Source organism: Homarus americanus, unplaced genomic scaffold (assembly GCF_018991925.1).
Source record: "Homarus americanus isolate GMGI-L3 unplaced genomic scaffold, GMGI_Hamer_2.0 scaffold33468, whole genome shotgun sequence".
In the NCBI taxonomy this organism is placed as follows: domain Eukaryota; kingdom Metazoa; phylum Arthropoda; class Malacostraca; order Decapoda; family Nephropidae; genus Homarus; species Homarus americanus.
The window spans coordinates 10,429,970-10,455,247 of NW_024714177.1; the positions used below are offsets into that span (position 1 = coordinate 10,429,970).

Here is a 25,278-nt window from a genome sequence, read left to right on the forward strand (position 1 = left end):
TACCCAATTTTTATGAGTAACGATCATTGTTGAATGGTCGAGGTTTAATGCTTTTGTATATTTTAAATATTATTAGTCATTATTGGTGTAACAATGAAAGGTAAAGATGTGTTAGTTGTCACCAGTTTACAAAGAGATTACAATAAAAGTACTCAATGTATTTTGGGTTTTCACATTTCTAGTATAGTTTTCCAAATTTTAATACTTATCAGGATAATAGACCAAAAGTTATTGTAATGTTTTTTGCATGTGCATAGAAAATAACTTTTACCAGAATATAAAACAATAACAATTCCAACAGGCTCAACTGCACTGGTAGAAGCATGTCGTAACCGAGATCTTGGCATGCTGGACCTGCTACTTAAAAGCCATGCCAGAGATGATGAGTGCAAAGCACTCTTTATTGCTGCTCATGCCAAGGATGAAATCATCGTGTCCAAACTCCTGGCACTCAAGGTTTGCAAACTAATGTCTTTATCCAAAAGGGCTGCTCCATAAATGATCTATTACACTGTTTCTTTCAGTGTTATTTGTTGTATTAACTTACACTGAGGAAGGGAGTGAAATATGAAGTACAGTAGTAATTCCACAATATACATGCTGAAGAGCCATCAACAGTGTTTATTTCATGTACAGTATAGTTTTTAGGGAACAAATTACTGTACATCACAGCGATATCTTTTTATGGCAGTGGGTGTAGTATGAATTAGAAGGATTCATCCAGGCAGTGTTCACCTGTAGCTCTGAGTCATTACCTGCTGTAAACAGTATGGATAAAGGAAAAATGTTTTGTTGAGGATGAACATGGAAAGTAAAGGTTAGCCAAAGGCAAAAAAGAGTTAGTGTTCGATGGGAACAGTTTGGCTGTGAAGATTTTGATTGATAGTGGGCAGAAAGGAAAGGATGAAGAAGAGCAAAGGATATTCAGATTAATTATTTAGGAAGAAAATAATTGGAAAGAGGAAGATGTGTCGGTACAATTTAGAGGTACTAGTAGAAAGATGTATAGGCATTCCCTTAATTATGAAGATCCAATTTTTATATGACCTACTTGACTTATGACCATCCGGACAAACGACTGCCCCAGTCGTACCAAATTTTTTTCAAGTTACATACGTATTTTCGAGTCCCAACATCAGTGATTGCGCTGTGTACTGACAAAATTTTCGTTTGTAATTCCCTTTAAAATGGCTGGCAAGCTTAAAAGTGAGAGTTTTGTAGTGCTGAGAAGAAAAAGAGACACCCATTTTAGATTTTCTATGTATTATCTTCGCATTTTCGACTTATGACAATTTGACTTACGACCTGGATTTGGGTCCCTAACCCGTCGTAAGTCGAGGAGTGGCTGTATGTGTGTGTCTACATACACACACACATATACAATACTACAGGTAAAAGAAATAATTGTCCTCAAGGCAAACATATAAAGGGAATATACATTTCTTTGTACACAAGTAAAAATTTAATCCCCCCGTCTGCAAATGTTGTACGCGGATTTAGCGATTCGCAGCCACATTGAGAACCTAACCCCCGCGATTTTTATTTTTTGGTTGGGGGGGGGGTCCCTGTATTACTTTGATACAACATGATAAAATGGACAAACAATGAAAATGAAACAAACAAAAGCAGGTAATTACATTCCGGAAGCTTCCCTGTGGCTGAGCATGTGGTGTGACAGGCAAATAGTCACTCTGGAACCTGATAACCAGCTCTGGGCATTTAAAATGTGGCGGGAAAAGGCAAGCGCTCTGGAACGTCACCCGGGGCGTGCCAGTCGGGCGTTCTGGTATGTCACCCGGGGCGTAAGGGTTAAGGAAATAAAAAAAAAATAATAAAAAATACAGTTCAGAAAAAATCTTTTATGAAAGAAGAAAGAGAAAAGATATTGTACAAGATAATGATTGAAACCCACAAAAAATACAAAGGTTAGATAGTGTTCTTTTGATACCTTCTTTATTTTTATTTTTGCTTTCTTTTAGTTTGACTTATTAGTGGGAGCATGTGTGTTTCACAAATTCCATCAAGGATATGCCACCTTATATACTGTAGTGGGAGGTGCTTACAAAATAATCAGTTTGATTTTCTGATATTTTAATTTTACATTTTTTATCCAGGAATGCTTAAAGCTGTTCTGCAGTCAGTGTCAGGAATAAAATCTGCTTGCTCTAGTTTTCCTTGCCTCTAGGAACAACATTTTGTTTGTGTATAAATGTATACTGTATATTCTAAATACTGTATACTGTTTCATCTACAGGCACATCCAGATCCAGAATTCAAAGTGAATAAAAGAGCCCTTGAGATCAAACCGAGCCAACAGTTCAGTTCTCTGGGTGTGGGAAATGCTGGAGGAGTCTACTCTTCCCTAGCGCCGACCACACCGGTGATGATCAACTGGCATGGACAGCGCTGCCTCTCATATCTGAAAGTGAATACAAATTTATTTGTTTTTTCTCATTGAATTTTGTGTCTTTCCTCATTTTGACTTCAATAATGGAATTATACCATATGTGATAAATGAACAAAAGTTTCAAAATGCTTTACTTTTCCATAAATACACCAAGGTGTATCATCCACATAATTGAATGTAACATAAGTGGAAGTTATACTTGGTACTTCTGGATATTTCATAAATATTTATATTATCTGAAAATATCATGTTTTGTTTTACCTTGCAAGTAAAAAAAATGTATCCCTTACATTGTAGGACCAGTGGTTAGTGGATGCTTCAGTGAACCTCAATCCTAAGTTGAAACTCAGTCCACGTAATCAGGTCATTGCTCTCTATGCCATCACACGCTTGGACATTTCTAATAATGCCCTAACTGAACTTCCTGACATGATCTTCCAACTTCCTAGTTTGAAGGTATTACAAAAATTACTGGCAGTTAAAAACTATTTTACAGTTTTATAAACTGATGGATTATTTATCTATTTTTTTTATGTATAATACTCATTAAAAATTTAAGACTTCATCAATGGGTTAAGTGACAGGGGTGACTTTAGACTATGTACACCAGGTATAAATGACTTTTATGAATGATATGCTTTGTGGAGAAAAATTTTTTAGTAATGAGTAAGCTTAGTGATTGAAGTAAGTTGTTATAAACTATATCTTATTTACACAATTACAAACTGTCCTCAATTGTAAGCCAACAGGTGAGTTTTGAACATATTTCATGCAAAAAATATTTTACCTCACTTCTAAGACGCACCCTAGAGTTGAACCAATCACTTTAATCCTACGGTTGAGGCTATGGGAAAAAGGTTCTACCGCTGTATGTGCAAAAAATACAATAAAATAAAATGCAGACATAAAAAAGTTGCCTACTAAGAATGCATAAATTTATGCTTTATGTATTTCATGAAATTTAAAAATGTTGAAGTTTTCTACTATATTTGATGAATATTCTCTAAGTTACTTTAATATTTAAAATTATTATATTGGGAAGAAATACAGTACATTATATTCTTTTGTTTCTCGATGAGATCTATTAATTGGTAAGAAAAAAACTTGTAAAATGGTGACTGGTGGATAACGAAAAATTACCTTTTAATCTTTATAGTACTGTACAGTATACAGTTTTCTCTTTATTCATAAGACAAATTCTGTGGTTACGTGCTTATAACACTTTACAGTAAATAACAATCATCTCGGTGACAACAGTTGTTGACAACCAGACTTATGTCTGATTTTCAACCCAGAGAGTTCTGTTTCATATTTTTTTTATTGTTGATGTAATATTCTTTAATAACCTTGTTATACACTTAAAGACCTTAGTTGTTGAAGTAATTTTTTTTTTACAATTCAAATAAGCAGTGTTATCTTCACCCCGCCCTGCCCCGCCTCATATAGGGTATTCGCTTTTTTCGGACTGGGATCTGCCCCAATTAGTCCGGTTTGATCTAGTTGTTCCATCCATCTGGTTAATCATGACTGAACCACAAAAGTGTGGAAACTGGCCATTAAGCACTGATGATAATGATGATGATGACATAGCAGCCAGAAAAAAATAAGGTACATCTTTATTGTATTTTGGCATCTGTGTATAATAAGCTTGAAACCTTTATTGTCTTTATTGCATTATTATGACCTTATCATATATTCTCAGACATTAAATGCAGCTCAGAACAAAATAGAGAAATTGCCTCCAACCATTGGACAGTTTATTGATGGTACTGTGACTCTGCCAAGAAAAGGATCAAAAAAAGAACTCTTCATGGGCCCAGTATCAGTTTTAGAGGAAGTTCATCTCCAGGTAAGGCAAATCTCTGTCTTTTATATATATATATATATATATATATATATATATATATATATATATATATATATATATATATATATATATATATATATATATATATATATATATATATATATATATATATATATATATTACAGTATTTTTAAGTAGTTTGGGAATAAAAATTGTCTCTAAAATTTTCATTAAGATTGATTTAGAATAAACTGAGAAGTATGATATGATTTTAATAGCAGTGTTTATGCTTGCAGGACAACAGACTAGATTCTCTGCCAGATGGTATCTTCACACTTCCTGCCCTCCAGCTTCTTGATGTGTCAAATAACAAATTGTCATCACTGCCATACAAGATATGGACTGCTCCAAAATTACGAGAACTCAATGCTTCACTTAACCTACTTCATGACCTTCCTACACGGCCGGATGGACTTGGACATGATTCAGGTTAATTTTCACAAATGAGACTTTTGTTGAAATGGGTGTAGTAACTAACTTAAAAAATTTAGGAACGTGAAGATGGTCGAGTACCGGTCACACTGCCTCATTCCATACTGAAGGCCTAGTAAACAGGTGTGCACTCCCATATAAAAATGAGGTTCCAAATTTACTTTACCAGTCACTTAAAACAAGCTACCATCACTCGTCAACAGAATGTCTTTACCCTGAAACTCGATGCCATTTTCTCAGCTTGTTCCAACACACCACTGTGTGCTGGATGTCCATCCCCCTCATTTCTAGTGTGTCATGTTTATTATCATTCCATCTTTATGGTTTCACTTGTCTGATATTATCCACCTTTAAGTTATACACTCTTTTAACCAGTCTTTCTTTTCCCCTTCTCTTTGTATGTTCATACCTTGTGAGTATGCCTTGATCTGTTCTTCTCCTGACACTTCTTTCACTGCCACACCCCCTTTTTTTAAGTACTGTATTTCATATTCTATTTATCATATTTACTCCGCATATTGTTCTCTCGCACATAATTTCTATGAATTCTGATTTGTTCCTTCATTCTTCTTTGTTAATATTTTCATAATTTATAAATCTAGGTAGATAACATACAAATTACCACAGGGAATGACTAACCATGAATATTTCAGGGATGGGTTCAGATGCAATGAGTGAGATCAGTGATGAAGACAGCTTATCATCAACTAGCGATCTGCAGCTTAGTCTCTTAGATGATTCTACTGATGAGTCCCCTGCTCGCCGTAAGACCCCAGATCCAAGGTATGGAAAGAAAAGGAATAAGTCTACTGTACATTTTAGTATTGATATTGTATTTATATAATAATTTATGTATGGATGTATATTACTATGGAAACAGGTAATTTGCTTAGGGCTTGATGGACCTCCTCACTTTCCTTGTTGGGAGATGGGCGATCACAATCCTCCACTCTAAACTTTCTTGGGCTGTTTTTCCCTATCTTCCAAGGTTTTGTATCTTTCTGGGGACCCAGATTTTAATTTAATTCATCCATCCCAGTCTCTGGCTTCCCCTAGCCCTCCTCCCCTCAAATGGGATTCAGGTAAGCTCAAAACAGGGACAACGATAGAATATGAAATTGAAACTGAAAAAAGAATTTCAGTATTGCTAGAAGGTGAATTTGATGAACAAGGACCAAGATAACAATTTAATAATTACCCGGTACAAAGAAGTAATGTTAGAGACTGGGGAAAACTTATAGGACAGGAGGAATGAAACTAAAAGTAGACGGATGACAAATGGAATTTGAAAGAAAGTAGATAGACGAAGAAATATGAAAAACGAAGTGAAGGTTATGTAAAAATTAACAAAGAAATTCAAAGAGAATGCAGACAGGCCAAGAAAGATGATCTAGAAAGGAAATACAAGGAGATTGAAGATGATGACAGAAGATACAAGTATAGAGAAATGTACAAAATGATTAAATAATTGAACCAGAAAAAAGGAAATAAATGGGGTGGGACAATTAAAAGCAAAGACAATAACATCCTCTTTGAGACAGAAGAAGTAAAAGAGAGATGGGCAGAGTACAATGATAAGGATAGAATAGAGGGAAGAAACGAAAGGAAAATAAAGATTGAAACGACAGTTCAGAAATCAGACGTTTAGGCAGCTGTGAGCAAAATGAAAAATGCTAGGCTTTTGGGGTAGATCAGCTTCCAACAAAATTTATAAAACAAATGAGCAAGAATGCGATAAAATTTGGCTAAAATATGTAATTCTATACTGCCTATACTTCCCAATTATTTAAAAAAGTCAGTATTTGTATTATTACCTGAAAAGGCAAGAGCCTTAGAGTGCACCCAGTATAGAACAATAAGATTAATAGATCATTCCGACAAAGTTTTATTAAACATAATATTAAGTCAAATAAAGTTTAGAATAGAAAGTGAATTATCTGAAGAGCAAAATGGATTTAGAAAGGGAAAAGGAACTACAGAAGCTATATTTGGTTTGAGGATTTTGAGTTAACGGGCATTAGATCTTTTAAAAAATTTGTATATCTGCTTTAATAAAGGAGGTATAAGAATTTTAAACAATATTTACTGGCAACAGGAGGCTGCAGTGTTGGTAAAAATGAACTTACTAATTGGTTCACAGTTAGACAGGGAGTAAGACAAGGCTGTGTTCTATCTCCAACATTGTATAATCTATACAGTAAAACCTCAAGAAATCAGAATTGGCTTTTTATAAGCGAAAAACTTAAAATGTATTGTATACAGTATTCCTCGCTGCTACACACTTAATAATCTCCCCGCCTGACTGTCAACACCTCACCTCCCCCCCTCTTTCCAGCCAGAAGGCAATAAGGAGTTTGTGATGGCAGCAGGACACAGACTGAGTGGATGTAAACAAATCCGAAGCTCCAAGAGATGTGTGGTGTGTTTGGTGCAGAATTTAACGAAATCGCACTTGATTTAGTGAAATAGTTTGATAAATTGAGCCTAAATAAAGGAAATTCGATTTCGTGAAAATTTCAATTTAACGGAAAGGGGTGGCTCGAATTAGTTCGTTTTATCGAGAAAATACTGTATTCGTTTTTATCAGACTTTCTTATTTTTCGGACTGGAGTCTGTCCCAATTTGTCCGATTTTTTGAGGTTCTACTGTTTTCCGAATTCTTAATAAGAGAAGTTAGAAGTGACAAAAAATGGACTAAAAGTTGATGGTAAAGTAATATCATATACAGTACAGTCGGGATGTACAGTATAGCGGCTTTATATAAAAAAAAAAAATTATATCGCAGCTACCAAAATTATCAACATTTTCCTATATATAGCTACCCTGAGAGATTGGAGCTCCTGAACTTGCCTAGCTTATACTACAGATGGGCAAGGGGAGATCTAATTGAGGTGTACAAGCATCTCAAAGGGCACTACTCAGTCGAATGCCCCTACCTGGAGCTGGCGGATGCTCTCCCCACAAGGGGACACAGCTCAAGGTTAAAGAAGCCGCAAGTCCAGATAACTGTGAGGGGTAACTTTTTCAGAGTAAGAGTTGTGAACTCATGGAACAACCTGCCAGAGAGTGTTGTGACGGCACCGAGTGTGAGCTCTCTCAAGACCAGACTGGATAAACACTGAAGCAGGTTCAGATAATTCAAGAGCCAGTGCATGCCCAGTACTTGCCAACAGTGTGTAGCAGAGATGTAACTGATCGCCCAAGCGGCTAACGGGCCGATCAGTGGTGAAGAGGATAAAAATAGATTAAGTGAAAGTTGCATAAGAAAACCCCCAGCAAATATGCATAGAATCATTCAGACCTGAAGCACAAGCTGGGAATACCACACTTATTTGTGGCAGCACATTATATGCATAATTTGTGTTTTTTCCAATGTATTTCTATCCTTACTTAACATTTTTAGATTTGGGCAGGCCCTCTCCCGCAAAATGCGCAGGGTCTGGCCTGTTGCTTACCTCACTGCACTTGACTGCACCATACAAGAGATAATTGTATGTAATGAATCATAGCAAACTTGCTATTTGAGATAGAAAGGTGGGATTTTATGCTTTAGCATTGTTAGAAAATTATCTCCAAATCCTTATATATAAGTAATCATGATAAAATAATTATTTTTATACATAAGCACGACTGGAAAACAAAGTTTTGTTTTCTCTTAATGAAAATGTTTATGCATCACTTTATACCTTCGTTATTTCATGTGATTGCAATATGAACCGTATTCCGTTATAAAGTGTACATATTTATGAAAATATAGTTAAAGAAGAAAAGTTGTGAAAAAAATAATAATTTGCGAGGGAGAAGCATCAGGGGGCACCACACGTTCACCAATTGGTGCAATCTACTTGTACTTTTAACTTTTTCTCACCTGTCCACCCTCGCCAGCAAGATGAGGCAGGGTTCAAAACTCTCACAACATTGTTATGAATGCTGTAAATGAAATCACTGTGATGCATGAGAATTTAGCACAAGCCACAAGGAAATGCATGGGAAATGTGGGTCAAAGTTGTATCCTGGGTCCAAAAACACAAAAGGGAGACTGGTGTTGGTACCTTGGAGTGCACTGACATTGCACTGACATTGCCAAATGTGCATCTTGTGTGTTCAGCATTCATACACAAACATAAAATTATTTTATTTTATTTTTTACATCATATGCGAATTTGCATATGAAAACCCCAAGAGTGTTAATAAATACTATATTGTAACTGCACAAGTAACTAATTAACCTATCCCATCCCTCTATAGCCCCTGAACACCCTCCTCAACCTCCATAAACCATCACTTTTCACGCACCTGCCCAGTCATCCCTTGAACCCACCTCTCCTCCTCACTCGTGAATGCTTCAGATTCACGAGTGAGTACTCACAGGGTTCACACCTCACCATGCAGAAAAGGTCTTAACTTTATGTAAATATACTGTATTTATATATGATAGTGACCTTGGACTCATTAATCACTCATATTATTTTCCTTCATGTATGCTGGTTTTATTGTGGCAGTCAACCTTTCACCTTCTCTTCTTTTGGGATCGAACTCATTTCTGTGGCAAAAATTTTGAAGTTGTGATAATGATCTTATTGAACGGTTTAGAGGTAATTGAAGTGTATACTAATACCTTATATGCTAAGTACAGTAATATATCCATCAGCCGGAATCCCTCAAACCCTGAACTCTCCAATAGCTGGAATTAAAATTTTCTAAGAGGGACATTTTCTTGAAAATTCCAAGAAAATTTTCCCAGTACCCAAAAAATTCCGGGGATGGGGGGAGTTTTTTCAGGTTTGAGAGAGTCGTCTTGTTACCCGGAAATCTTTCATTCCCAGAAATGCTCTGCACCAATTGTTCCGGCTGACTGAGATAACACTACTCACTTGTGGCTCACACATGCATTGACAGCCATTTTTCTTTGTCTTTCTTTCAATTTTCCATTGGAGTATGTGAATACCTGAGTCTGAGGCAGATGCAACCGAATATAAGACTGTCATACTTCTAATTATTTTTTTCCTTTTCCACCATCAGAGGAGTGCTGTCTTTAGGGAAGCATGGAAATGTCATCACTTGCTGTCGTCGTCGAGAATTGAAGCATCACAGCTTGTGGTCCAATTCAATAGAAATCCAGGAATCCTTGGTAGGAGTGAGAGAGACTGAAGAAGAGACTTTGTCCAATTTACAATCTCTCAACTTATCCCACAATGCCTTCACATCCGTTCCCAGTGGTCTGGCTTGCCTGGCACTCTCCCTTAACCGTCTCAATTTTAGCTATAATAGGTAAGACACCAGAAGTAACTTGTACAAATTTACATGGACATCTTTTCTCTATCCCTCTGCTCTCAAAATTCTCAGTCATACTTCCCATTCTGTGTTTCCATTTCTCTATTCTATTTAGTATTGTTTAAACTCGGTAATTAGATATAAATACAGTAAACCAAAATACATATCTAAATACATTTTTTCACCTTTGCAAAGTTTTCCTACATTGTTCAGGGTGGCAGGAATCAATATCAATACGGACTCTCTCATTATTTGAAGTCATCATTTTCCAAAGCTGTAACAAATGTGTTCTACTATGATGTTTCCTTTCTAAACTATGCCCCTGGCCCCAGATCTTGACAGGCCCCAAAAAATTTGTGAATTAAATCTTTTATGTACTTTCTCTTTATACAAATGAAAATAGCTGTCTAGACATGGTGTAAAAGTTTGAGAGTGTGTGATGCTGCTGTGACAGTGTGCTGTATGTCTGTGAGGGTGTGTGAGGCTGCTGTGATGGTTATATGTCTGTGAGATCTGTTTGCAGCAAAGTGTGTATTTTAATGGTAGGATTTTTTTTCTTCACTGAGAATATGGGTTTTTTGATGAAGTCTTCATTCACACACCTAATTCACAGAGTATCATATGTATAACACTGCACTTTACAGACTAAATGAAATGGGTTCAGCCAGCAACTACCCAGTTGGTTTGAAACAATTAGATCTATCTCACAACCGTATCCGAGCCTGGCCCACTGTGGCCCGTAGTGAGTCTCTGGAAAGTCTGGAGTCTACTGTATCATCTTGCTATGCACTCGCAGAACTCTCCAAGAGTAGCAGATTTTCATGCCAAGGTATGATATTGCATTTTGGTTTCTAGTATATAATACATTCTTGTTCCATTTGTAAAGCTTAGGCTGTATTATAGTATTCAATGTATAGCACTGCATATCAAAAGTTACTTTAATGCAAGCATTTTGTGCATTTGATCATATTGCTATTTTTACTTGCCCCCAAAAATGAAAATTAGCTTTAAATATGCAATACTAAAATGTAATGGGTGGGATTGAGAACTTGTCAGTATATAAAAAGATTGTAATGTGCATGCACTACAAATGGTGTTACTGTTTCTTCTCCCTTCCCTATGTTGTACGAGTAGTTAGGACTAGTAAATACCTACCCTTTTCCTTCCTCCCATATTACACTTACACAGGTCGCAAGTTTAGTCAGAATTTGAGTGTGAATCGTGTACGAGGAGGCACAAATTCTCCCCTCGGTTCTTCCCCAACACCTGGTCACTGCATCCATCGTCGTCATATTCGCCTTGAGTCTCTAAGGACTTTAATCTTGGCGGATAATCAACTGACTCGACTGTGCCTCTATCTAGATGACAACGAATTTTCACTAGCAAATGAAGTTGATGAAAATGAAGTGAGTAAATATTTTTTGGTAATTAATTATGGTATAGGTATACCACCGATTTTCCGGCACCCTTGGTTCCAAAGCCTTGCTGGATTATCTGTTTTGCCGAACCAACCGAGGTCAGGTAATAATAATTCAACAATACAACTCTGACCCACTAATTATACACCTCCTGTGTCTCTAGAGCACCATGAACTGCTAGAAACATAAATTAAACAAATATTAAATGTAAATTAAATGTGAAAAAGCTATAGTTTTGAGCACCATATTACTGTACTACACACATTTTACTCAAATGTACTAAGCTAATTACTAAAAAAAATTATGTCTTGTGCAAACAATGTGATGTTTATACTCAAATTAATCACTATCTTGCAAGGATTCCAGCAATACAGATTATGTTCTGCTAAGTCTACTCAACGACATTTTATAAGATAATAACTTTAAGCCTAAAACCACCTTCACCCTGGCTGGAAGGAAAGGGGGAGGGGGAGGTGAGGTGTTGACAGTTGTCAGGGAGGGGAGATAACAAAGTGTGTAGTTATCAAATAGAAGGAGTTTAAGTTTTGCCTTATAAAATGTCACTGCATTGACTTGACAGTATATAACCTGCATTGCTGTAATTCTTGTAAGATAGTGATTAATTTAAGTACAAACACACCATAGTTTGCTCTAGACATAAAAATTTTAGTAATTAACTTAGTACATTTGAGTACAGGTTTGCCTTTAGGACAATTATTTCTTTTACTCTTTTTCACATTATGTATTTAGGATGGTGTGTGCATGTAAATGAGTGAAAATAGATGAAGAAAGTTTTATATATCTACCAGAAAATGAGTTGAAAAACAACCATAACACCTCACAGCTTGGCCCAGTAGCCCGGTGGTTGCAGTGTTGAGTCTAACTTGGCTACGGTGCCATGATTAATTACTATTAAGCATTATTATATCAGTAAACACTAATAGTAACAGTAAATCCATTGAAATATGTCAGGAAGGGAGGGAAGTTAAGTGCCCCCTCGTAATTTTGTCCAGACTAAAGGAGGTGCCGGACCATCAGTTCCCGGAAAATTGGTGGTGTACCTGTATATAGATCCATTTGTATACTAATTCTTATAGTTTGCTTGCTAATTTATTATTATGAATGAATCAAATGCATAAGCAATACTATTGCTTATGATAATGCTATTTTCAGACAAGCACCGTCCGAGCCTCTACCCCTAGGAAGTCCTGGTTATTATTCCCAAATCTCTCGATGTTGGACGTTAGCAACAATCTCCTCCGTGATTTACCTACAACACTTCATGAGCTTACTAACTTATCTGTAAGTTAAAACTTTATACATGTACTGGGTAGTTCTTTTGTTTCCTATATTCTGTACTGACAAAGACTTAAGTAAAGGGACTCTTTGTGCTAAAGAGAGTGAGGAATTTTTCTTTTAGATTTATCTTCAATTTCTTGGATAAGAAATAGTCTTATGTGTCCCTTCATTAGGAGGCAGCATTTTCTATAGAAGGCAATGATTTTCTGTATATGTAATGTATTTCATGGGGCAAAGGGAGGCTCAGGAACATAACTCCCATATTTTATCTTTTTTTTATGGGAAATTTGATCCGCTTAACGTTATTCCGTATAACGTCGTGTTTTGGGAACGTAACCCCGACGTTTAGCGAGGACTTACTGTTATATTGCCAAGCTTTTTTACATGAATTCTGTCCAAAACTCACCCTACTAGTTAAAATTGGGTGTGTCTTATATTCATCAAAAGTATATGCATCCTTTCTTTTGCCTCTGGATGATAAATTCTGGTGTTTTTACATATAGTACATACATATATAACTACTTAGTTTGCATTGGTACTCACCGATGGGCGGAGGTGGTAGAGCGAGTGTGTGGTGGGTAGTGAAGCAGAGGAGGTGGATGGAGGGTAGGGGGGAGAATGGCAGGAGCGGAGGAGGGTGGGAGCGGAGGAGGGCGGGAGAGGAGGAGGGCGGGAGAGGAGGAGGGTGGTGAGTCACTGAGACTCTGTGACGAGCCAAGAGAGCATAGTGGGGCCAGACAAGAGAGGGTGATGCACCATATAAAGTAGTCCGTGACGACACAAAACCACGTAGTTTCAGATCACCGGGACGTTAAACGAATTTTTGGTCTCTAAACTTTAGCAATGTACAGTAGCACCGAAACAACGTTAAGCGGGACGACGTTAAGCGCGGACTTACTGTACATCCAGGGCTGCCACAAGATTCCCACATCAAATTTCAAGAATACTCTTTCCACATTTAATCTCTTTAGTGAATCATGAAAGAATTAATTATCTTACAAAGTGATTATTACATACACCCACCTTTCGTTTTACGCGGGGATTGCTTTCTTGAAAACAACCGCTTAATTAAAAAAGGCGTAAATTAAACATAATTTTCCCATAAGAATACAGTACTGTACATGTAAATGGTACAGGTCAGGGAACCATCATATACCGTACAGGGTACGAACAGTGCTCTCACTTAAACCAAGCACATGGTCAACCTCCAACACACGCCTGTTTTTCGTGCCTTTTTAGCTTTAGGCACCCCATTGAAGGCAGATGGACATTTTCCAGAGATGTTGAATGGGAAAAACAGCGTTTAGCACTATAAAGGTATGTGATAAACACACAATGCAAATGAGAGCACAGAGAAAAGGTAGTGCTGGACGTTATCACAGTTGTTGTACAAAATACTTTATTATTATCATTATCTTCATCATTAGTAGTAATAATCTTTATTTTTACATGATTATAATACAGTAATTATTATTATTAATAATACTATTAAAATCGTTGATGTTGATATGACTGCGACTTTATTGTAATATCTTACAAGCACCTCACCAGGCATCACACACGACTCCACTGCCAGGCGACCAGGCGAATACTCGCGGCAAATTTAAACTGTCTTGACTGCGTTATTTAAAAAATAGGTGCGCTTAAATTAGCTTTTGGTATGAATTGAACAACCGGGTTATTCCAAAAAATGCTAAAATAAAATGCGCGTAAAACGCAAGTTTTCTGTACAAATAATATAATTTGACATAAGTTAGAGGGCACACACTGTGTAATAGACTCATCTGACACAATAATGGCATGTAGTATTCCTGCACTAGCGCCACACAGAGTGTGGAGAAGGGAAAACTTTCTTCCATGTTGCCGTAGTGGAGTTGCCATTTGTTATATACAAGGGGCCCCCCAAGTTTTGTGGATTTTTATTTCACGGCCCTCTATTATTCGCGGATGATATCCTGAATGTACCCAAGAATGTCTGTGGGTAGTTTTAAAGTTGCCGGCATTTTCGCAACTGGGACAGGGAGTCATTCGTTCTAGAGACGGTAATTGTCCTTTACCTGCATTGTAAATATATGTGTGTGTGTGTGTGTAGACACACACACAAAACACATACAAATAAATGATAATTGGAAAATCCTCTCACAAATAATCAGAAACAAATTTATTTAAAATGTGACAGTCTACCCTCAAGTCCATGCTTTACTACTATATTAATAGAGCTGTTTATATGTCCACAGGTTTTAAATATATCAGGTAATAGTGACATTACTGAGCTGCCACCTGAGATGGGTCTTTTATCCCGCTTGTGGAATCTCAACACACGAGGATGCTCACTGCAAGAGCCTCTGAAGTCCATGATTGAGAGTAAGAAGTACAAAACCATGGATGTCATCGGTTATCTCAAGGTCAGTCATTATGAATAAATATGATTGATAAGTATGTAATGCAAGATTTTACTGAATTTCTAACTCAAGTACAGTCAGGGTCAGGAATTTGATGTTGAGTCACTGTGCCAAATTTCCCCACCACCACCAACACACAGGGTGGAACTGGTAACTAAGCAGAGTGATTCAGGTCAAGACTCAACACACGAGATGGGGAGGAGGATATTTATTAATAATAGCCAATGATGGTAGTGATGAATGATGAGGAGTGATGCTAATATTATGTTTACTAAAGGAAGCAATCCACATAATTATAGTACGTATGTTTGTGTGTGTTTCCATTTACCTGTATATCTCAATATAATGGGGAAGTTGGATGTGTAACAACATAAGCCAGTGGTCACATGACATCAAACTACGGTAAGCGAAGCGTCACGTAGACATGATGATAGCAACACAGTCCTAAACAATATTTATGTTTACTACACATACAAAAACTGATCCACCATTGATATGAAGGTTCAAAATGTTCCTTATAATAGACTTAATGCTGGAAATCTACCATAAATATTGAGATAATATACTATGATACTTAACAGAATGTTGGCAGTAGATATTACATCATTTCCCTGTAAAAAAGATCTCCATCAAACATATATAACATGAGCAATGATTTCCACAATTGTGGAGAATATTTGGCTCAACCTTATAAGTGAATAGTGTATTACAAGGTATATTAGATGGGATGTATATTAGAACAATGAACCCCATCATTCGAGTTAGCTCTTGCCCCATGTTATTATATTTTGACTGATCTAAATAATTGCACAAATAACTAATTTCAAACAAGAGAAATGGATTGTCTTTACATTCGAGGAAAAGGAAACATGCCCTAACTTTGGGCAGATTTTTTTAATGTTCAAATTCCGTCTTATAAGCCGAGATATACGGAACTTGAAAAAACTCTCTGAGTTTCTAAACTATGCATCTTACACAGACAAACACTAGCCCACATCCTCAGAATGTTTCTGTGTGCTGGGGAGTTTTCCAAGAGTCTAAACTAAAAATGTAAATGATATGGTCGTGAATGAAGCTGTGTGTTACAGCAAGGACTGGTATTTTCCACTCCCTTGGAGCTGTGGGAGATTCGTGGGTGTTGTTTAACTGACCTGACCTGACACAATGACAGGTGGAAGTAGGGTGGGGGATTAGTGAGTCTAAGGACCTGAAGATGTTTTGAATAAACGTGGAAGCCTGATCATTGTTGCCAGGTCGATAGGTACTCATGGCGTCCAATTAAAACAAAAATACGCCCAATTTGAAATCTGTGTACGTACACAATAAAATCAAATTCTGTATTTAGCATCTATATGTGCAATATATTTTTTTCCATAAAATGCATATTATTGTATAAACAATATACAGGTACTATATGCACTGGGATACGGAAAAATCAAATACAGTTGATTTTCCTATTTTTTATTTTTTATTTTATTGCCCATTTATTTATTTATTTATTTATTTATTTATTTATTTATTTTAGTTTTCCGGGATGCGTGGTTAATCCGAAAGTCGGTTAATCGAGGGTCGGTTGATAGAGGTTTTGCTGTAATCACAATCTTATAAGAATTCCAGCAATGTAAATTATATTCTCCCCAGTCACTTCTGTGACTTTTATAAACCAAAAACAAAACCTCAATCTAAAGGACATAAATAAATAAATAAATACTTCACCAGACCTTCGGCGCCAACTGTCAAACGTGTCACTGTCACCTCCCCCCCCCATCTTCCCAGCCAGGGTTGGGTGGTTATAGGCTTACAGTTTGTATCTTATATAATATCACAGACTATAGTTAGGAGAATATACAGTAATTTGCATTGCTAGAATCCTTGCAAGACAGCAAATAATTTGAATATAAACGTCATATATTTTGCACAAGAGATAAAAATTTTAGCCCTTTGTAATAAAATTAATTAGAATATGTCAGTTCAGTGACATTTTATAAGAAAAAACTTAAAGTCACTCTCAAGGACAGATAAATAAAGTCACTCTTAAGGACAGATAAATAAATAAGCACTAGACCTTGGCATCAACTTTCAAACATATCACCTCATCCCCCCCCCCATCTTCCCATCAGCTGATCGCTACAGTATACTCTCGATTTAACGGAATCCGATATGACGAACTCTCGATTTAGCGGAAGGAATTTTCCGTTATTTTTCACTCGATTTAGTGAACTAATTCATTAAATTGTGATTAATTCCTTTAATATACTCACACCTATGGAGACACCTTAGACACATGATATGTACTTAGAAACATTAGAAACATGATTCATGGCTTACCTTAAACTACAGGGTTCGATGTTTGTTTTAAATTTTTCTATAATTTCCAAAATAAAAAATTCCAATTGATAGCTGCACTCTTTTGACTTTCTACCCCACACCATATCCTTTCTGAGACTTCTGAGAGACTTTCGTCATGATGTCTAACCACAGTAGCTAGTTGACCAAGATGTAGACCGAGAGGTAGCAGTGAACAACACACGCTGTGGTGGCAGATCACAGACTGAGCAGATGTAAACAAACCCTATGCACCAAGCGGTGCATTTGGCATGGAATTTAACATAATCACGTATTATTTAGAGGAAATTTAACGGAATCTGGTTGTATTTTGTGAACTAGTTCGCTAAATCGATCGAAAATAACAGAAATTCAATTTAGCGGAAATTTCAATTTAACGGAAAGGGAGTGGCTCGAATAAGTTCATTAAATCGAGAAAATACTGTACTGCAACGTTCCCGTTTGGAGACACAGGTTACCACAGGGGATGTAGGAACACATTTCCGCAACTACTACTGTGACCATGACAGGAACTGATAACATATATACGATAGGCAAAAGTATTCACTGAAAAGGAAATGAATAATTTTAAGGATGACTTGATAGACTACAAAGTGGTCAGTAATATGAGTATCTCAAGTGAGAAGAACCATCTCTGAGAGAAGGTACACCCTCTTTTTCATTTATCAAAGCCATACTTTCTTAGGCAACTGAGATACTAACAATTGTGTTTACTGCAGAGCATATTGGAGGATGCAAGACCATATGCAAGAATGAAATTGATGATTGTTGGAGTTCAAGGCATTGGAAAGACATCCCTGTTGGAGCAACTACGGCAGGAAGGGACTGGTTCCTACAGAAAAAAGCCAGTTGAGGTGAGTACAGTCTTGAGGTTTCTGTAATTACAGTACCATTTTTTATGTCCAAACATTTTATATTTTTGTAATTTGCTAATTATTTTATATATGTACTGCTATTGAGATTTACCATATTATTTAAGTTTCAGCAGAAACTTTTACACCACTTAAAAATAATGAATAAAAAGTTATTTAAAAACAGTAGTGTGGGGTTAATTATTGTGGAAATGAACTCACTCAGCCAAGCTAATTATTTTTTTATCTTGTTTATAGCACTGGGCAAAAAGAATGGGAAATAAAAACATCAACACACGTACTTCACGGGGCACCAGCATGTCCACTGTTGGAGTTGACATTGGAGACTGGATATATGAGAAAAAAGTCAGAGGCCATAGTAACTATGGTCCAGTGGTCTTCAGGTACTTATTAGATTGTGTTTTCAGTACATTGTACATTCCAAAACTTCATAAATATTATTACAGTAAAACCTTGATAAATCGGACTTCATTCTATCGGAATTCGCTTTTTTGGACTCTGAATACTGTACAGTGGTCTAATCAGATTTGCTATAGGCCTACTGGAAACTAAGACACTTGAGTTTGTAGGCAGGCTGGGGCTGATCAGGTGTTGCCACATTCATCAGGTTTATTTATTTATTTATTCAGTATTATCTTCTCATATGATTGGTCACTTATGGTTTATGGTTCATCATGATTAATATAACATCTTCAGTAATAGAGAAAAATACAATACTGTATGTAATTTGTAATATGACTAGAAAATAAAAGGATAAGCTGTATCAGAAGGTTATTTACTCAAGATGCGTTCGTGTGACAGCTTTGAGCAGACCAGCTTACAACAGGGGTCACAATAACACACTGTATAGTATTTGATTTGAACATACCTTCTAACAATGTTATTTACTACCTTTGAGTGATATATGATGGCTCAATTTGGCTACTTGTACACTTAGAAAAATGATTCATGAATAAACCAGAGTATAAGCAGATTCACAATATTGTTCACTACAATCAATATTACTTATTAAGTAATGATAAATACACGTTTATTAAGTGATAATAAATACACAGCTGTACTGGACTAATTTACTAAGTGTTGAAGACAGATGTTGCAGTAAGCCGATCAGCTGTTTGCCCTTTGTAGACAATGACTCATGGTGTTCAGTGTGGGACTTTTTTCAGGAAAGCTCATTCTTTTAGGATAATATTTTATCAACCTGGTACCAAATAATCCTAAATTATATGAGAATTGTTGTGAAAATGCATAAAGAAGTGTTAAAGGAGTCTTGGGGAGAGATGGGGAGGGAGCCACCCACCCTTGCTTTCCCCCAGTGGTGGGCACAGCTAAAAGAAAAGTTAGCTTCGCTAACCGCTAATCTGCTAACTAAAAAGTTAACTTCGCTAACGCTAAACCGCTAAACAGCTAAAAAAATTAGCGGAAGCTAATGCTAACCGCTAACTTTTATTATATGAATTTAGCTTTGTTTTTTTTTTGGCGGGGGGGGGGGGTCTAAAACCCTTAAAAACAGACCTAGAGAGCTGAAATTTTCATATGTAAGTTTTTAGAAAATTTTGTTTGGCGCACACCTTGGATGACATCCTGGTTATGAACTTATGCAATACTTAGCATAACCAAATATATTGACACAAAAAAATCCTAATTAAATTAACAAATAAATGAGAAATGAAATTATACATTAGTTTACAATTGCATTCTATGATTCTTTCAACATACACTGACAGTCTTCACCTTCCATAACAATAAGCGATAACGTACGCTCCTGTCGCTGACACTGTAAGACTCCTTAGACTGTCTGTAACGTGGCAACGTCGTAAGTGAACTGAACTCAGAACTGTGGAATTACACAATGCTGCTCAGCTGCTGCAGCGCGGCGTCGACAAATCATGTCTTGTCACGTTTACACGTACTAACACGCAGTCAGCCAAGCGTGCGTGACTGGCTGTTGGAGACACGCGTCGCGGCGTCACACGCTTACAACAGACAGGAACAAACATGTATAAATTTTGTTAGCGGACTTAAAGTTAGCGGAATTAAATTTAGCGGAAGCTAATTGGTCCGCTAATGGTTTCCAAAGTTAGCGAAAACACTAATCCGCTAAGAAAGTTAGCTTCACTAATTAGCGGATTAGCGGAACCATGCCCACCACTGCTTTCCCCCTTCCCCTCCCACTCCCCTCTGTCAGCTGCTCCCAGATAAACACTGGTCTTCCACATACAATATACAGGTACTCCTTCACTTATTTGTCCTTATTTTTATCTTTATAGTACAGTATTATACAGTACAGTATACAGTTTTTCCTTATTCATATGACAAATTCTGTGGTTGCCTACATATAACACTTCACAGTAAATAACAATCATCTTGGTGATAACAGTTGTTGACAACCAGACTTAAGTTTGATTTTTAACCCAAAGAGTTCTGTTTCATATTTTTCATTGTTATTGTAATATTCTTTTAGTAACCTTGTTATACACTTAAGACCTTAGTTGTTAAGTGCAGTAATAACATAACAACTGATTTTCTTTAAACAATTCAGATAAGCAGTGTTGTCTCCATATCTTAACTTTTTTTTTACTTTCTCATTTTACGGAATGGGTCTGCCCCAATTAGTCCGATTTATCGAGGTTATTCTGTATAGAGATTTTTTATATGCTCTGATTATGTGAATGAATATACTATTCTTTCCACTAAGCTGTACAATGGGCAATAGCCCCCAAATTAGAATTGTAACATAGATTAGTTTCAAATGTGATTAAATATTAGGTACAACTATGACCAAGTACTGCATGTATCATACCATCCAACTTTTACCTGCCCCTAAAATTGATACAATAACCTTACTGTGTATTTTGTTTGGATTTTTTTGTCACTGGTCTTAACATGCATCACTTGTTTAGTTTGTGTGTAAGCGCAAGTACTTTTTAAATTCAGTATCTTCCATACTTCATTTTTGAGACTTCAAATTCTTAGACCAATTTTTCTTAGCCACCAAGCCATTACTTCCGTATAGTATTCTTTGCAGTCTCCAATTGTCTTTTAAGTCAATCTTGAGAAGCCCCATTGATCATTCAATCAATAAATTGATTGAAATTATGTTAATTTTATTATTTTTATTTACTCAAAGCTTTTAATTAAAGAGGTGGACTCCACAGTAGATATAAGAAAGGCTGCCACCTTAAACATTAACCAGTTGCAGGAGAAACTTCCACATGCTATAAAACTGTTGTTTCTTCTAGGACATGGGACTTTGGTGGTCAGAAAGAGTACTATGCAACACACCAGTATTTCCTCTCCAAGCGATCTTTGTATCTTGTGGTATGGAAAATCAGTGATGGGGAGAGGGGTGTGGCAGAAATTCTACAGTGGCTTGTCAATATTCAGGTGAGTATCTAGGTAATTATAATTACCAGTGCTTATATTCATGTACAGTATTGTATTAATCCACATGAGTATATTTGTTTGTATAATAAGAGCTGAGTCACTATTATGTATTTTTCATCTAAATTTATTTAACTTTTAGTATGCATTTATGACTGCTGCTCGTGCTGATACTTGTTACCCCTCGTATTAGACACACAGTTCCAAACCACTTTATCACTGACCTTAATAAGCTGCATCCATTCAATTCTTACAGCTCTACATTTGTTCATTCTTTATTATTTCCATTGTGTGACATATATATTTTGCTAAAGAAGTGATTGCACTAAATGAAAATAATAATATTGTTATTTTTTAATAGTTAAATTTTTTATTCATCTAAATACTGTACATGAAATATGTTCTCTCTTGTATGTAATGTGTTCAGATTTCATTAAAGAAATTTAAAAAATCTGTTATAAAGATCTATTTTAGAAGTAAATTTTTACTTGCTCAATATTCCATTCAAGGCCCGAGCTCCCAACTCTCCTGTGTTGATAGTTGGCACGCACTATGATCTCGTTAAAGAAAAATTTCCGCCATCCTGGAGTGAGGATCTGCAGCAGATGATCCGTGACAAATTTATCAATGTTATTGATGCTGATAAATTGGGCTTGCCACGTGTTTTGGACACCATAGAGGTATAGTACACAGTCAGGCCTTTTATTTTATTACTTTATTCCACTTACTGAAAACACAATCTTGAAAGTTTCTAAGTAGAAGGTGAAATTGGATAATTATGTCCTTTTGATTCACTCTTGTTTCTACTGTACTGTGAATTTTGACTACCGGTATGTACTAGATAATTACTGTTAAATATTTTTGAATTAATTAATAAAGAATATGCAGATTTTGATACATATTATCTTATTGTGAAATGATGAGATGATACTGTATGCGAGAATGCTTCTGTGAGTGAGTTTGTGGGTTGACATAATGGTTGAAAATACAATATGTTCTCTGTTTTAAATTTAATGATTATGAAGCTTGGTAGCAATGAGAGAATAGTTTTCTTTTAATATTTATGTGGTTTAGGGAAATATACAGGTTAGGTACTGTCTGTAGAGTACAGTTATCTTGTGTTTTATTCATTTATGGTGAAAAATTTTTAAAAGTGTTTTAAAGTGGCATAACTGGTCATATAATGGACATGTAAGGCTGAAGAATAAAGGTATGAGACTTAGTTTTATAGACAATATACTTTACCAAGACAAAGATTTATTAAAAACAAATAAATTCAGATATCAGCTATTGTCTAATACTACATATACAATAGTTTAATATTTATACGACAAAGATCCATCATACAAGAAAGAATGGTAGGTTTGTAGTGGCAGCATGGAGAGTATAATTGCTCACCTCTGAACAGTGACTGCAGGCATACTGATATAGCCTAGTTGTTACATTTTGTGTTGTAAGTAAAATTGCATGTATTTTTTACCAAATAATTAGACTAAATAGCAAAAAGGACAATTAAGTTTATAAAATCTTACAGAAATACAATACCCATATTTGAACATTTAACTTACACTCCTCACTGCTGGAGATTTAAGAAAGTGAATTTACAAAACTTTACACCTCTGTATTGGCATTCGTACATGGCTGCCACTTCCCAAACAATGTAAGTGAACAAAACCAACAAAAGAAAAAGATTTTAATCATTAGAGAATGAGTACAGCCATGAGAAATTGGGTGAAAGTTTTATTGACAGGAATACTGAAGGGTATCATGCTAATTTTCCCAGAATTTGCTCAAGTAGTACATACTGTACTGTACTTAGGCAGGTAGTTCTTGGATGCTGAAAACTAGGCATGTAGTTCTTTGCTGAAAACTAGAGGACATTAATTGCAGCCAGATATCAAGCGTACAGATAGTCAATGTTTGACTATAAATGGACAGTACTTCAAATAATTATCATTGTGAGTTACACCTTTCTTTCTTTCTTCTTGCACTTGATAATCACCATGATATCTGCAGTATACAAACTATTCTCTATGTAATGTAATGTAATGAAATAGGATGAATTGTGATACCATATGCAAAACCAATAACGTCATGTGTAACCCCACTGATTTATGCACCTAAGATACTATTTCAGCCCCAGGGGATGGGTTGCCAAATACGAATATAACATTACTATGTTTTTGTGAATTGAGGTTACAATGAAATTGCTTCAAACGAAATATGAAACACTATGATAGGATTGTAATCACTCATAGGAGCAATTGTGGTTGTGCAGGACACTAAGACCCTCGTCGTTGACACGATGAGTATAATTCGGTCAAAACCTGTTGAATTCATTTCACATATAACAACTGCTGATACATCAAGACACACAGTTTGAATAATATGATCAATATACAGTACAGTACATAACCTGTTAAATATAACTCACATATAACAATTGCCGATACACCAGGACATACAGATTGAATAATACAATCAATATACAGTACATAACCTGTTAAATATAACTCACATGTAACAACTGTTGATACATCAGGACATACAGATTGAATAATACAATCAATATACAGTACATAACCTGTTAAATATAACTCACATGTAACAACTGTTGATACATCAGGACATACAGATTGAATAATATGATCAATATACAGTACAGTACATAACCTGTTAAATATAACTCATGTAACAACTGTTGATACATCAGGACATACAGATTGAATAATACAATCAATATACAGTACAGTTCCTAACCTGTTAAATATAACTCACATGTAACAACTGTTGATACATCAGGACATACAGATTGAATAATACAATCAATATACAGTACATAACCTGTTAAATATAACTCACATGTAACAACTGTTGATACATCAGGACATACAGATTGAATAATATGATCAATATACAGTACAGTACATAACCTGTTAAATATAACTCATGTAACAACTGTTGATACATCAGGACATACAGATTGAATAATACAATCAATATACAGTACAGTTCCTAACCTGTTAAATATAACTCACATGTAACAACTGCTGATACATCAGGACACACAGATTGAATAATATGATCAATATACAGTACATAACCTGTTAAATATAACTCACGTGTAACAACTGCTGATACATCAGTTGAATATGATCAATATACAGTACATAAATACACTTATTAAAGTTATTTAGAGTTCTCAGAGGATTCAACAATTCACAATCACACTCACGTTTTCGGGTCAAGGGTTAGACCAACGAGAACAAATATAATGCCCTGCAGGAAGATGTTGGCTGACGAGAATCAAGATGTTGCCTCTACAGTAGAAGGCGATAGACTATCCCTCAGGCAGTCACACAGCTGCTACCAGCTCCATCTTGCTTAGGAAGCTATTCTGAGTTGTAAACAGTCTCTTCACTTAACATGTGGCCGGCACGCACAGTTGTGCGTGGCGGTAACACAGATATTACATTCATTTGCAAATACAGCTCCTCCCCGACTTACAACCTACTCGACCTACGACCACCCGCACTTATGACCTGCCTCAGTCCGTAACAACCTTCTGCACATACGA

General features: G+C 36.0%; 1 protein-coding gene across 1 annotated transcript in view; it reads left to right on the forward strand.

Annotated features, from left to right (window-relative positions):
- The window catches only part of LOC121876157 (leucine-rich repeat serine/threonine-protein kinase 1-like), a 227,373-nt gene that overhangs the window by 87,314 nt on the left and 114,781 nt on the right, over positions 1 to 25,278 (forward strand). Inside the window, exons 8-22 of the mRNA XM_042381100.1 lie at positions 302 to 456; positions 2,255 to 2,425; positions 2,705 to 2,863; positions 4,110 to 4,256; positions 4,511 to 4,703; positions 5,360 to 5,489; positions 9,729 to 9,977; positions 10,625 to 10,809; positions 11,115 to 11,386; positions 12,572 to 12,700; positions 14,935 to 15,102; positions 18,165 to 18,299; positions 18,555 to 18,700; positions 21,560 to 21,704; positions 22,211 to 22,381. Coding sequence (XP_042237034.1) covers positions 302 to 456; positions 2,255 to 2,425; positions 2,705 to 2,863; positions 4,110 to 4,256; positions 4,511 to 4,703; positions 5,360 to 5,489; positions 9,729 to 9,977; positions 10,625 to 10,809; positions 11,115 to 11,386; positions 12,572 to 12,700; positions 14,935 to 15,102; positions 18,165 to 18,299; positions 18,555 to 18,700; positions 21,560 to 21,704; positions 22,211 to 22,381 — 2,555 coding nt within the window. The remainder of the gene's footprint in view (positions 1 to 301; positions 457 to 2,254; positions 2,426 to 2,704; positions 2,864 to 4,109; positions 4,257 to 4,510; positions 4,704 to 5,359; positions 5,490 to 9,728; positions 9,978 to 10,624; positions 10,810 to 11,114; positions 11,387 to 12,571; positions 12,701 to 14,934; positions 15,103 to 18,164; positions 18,300 to 18,554; positions 18,701 to 21,559; positions 21,705 to 22,210; positions 22,382 to 25,278) is intronic.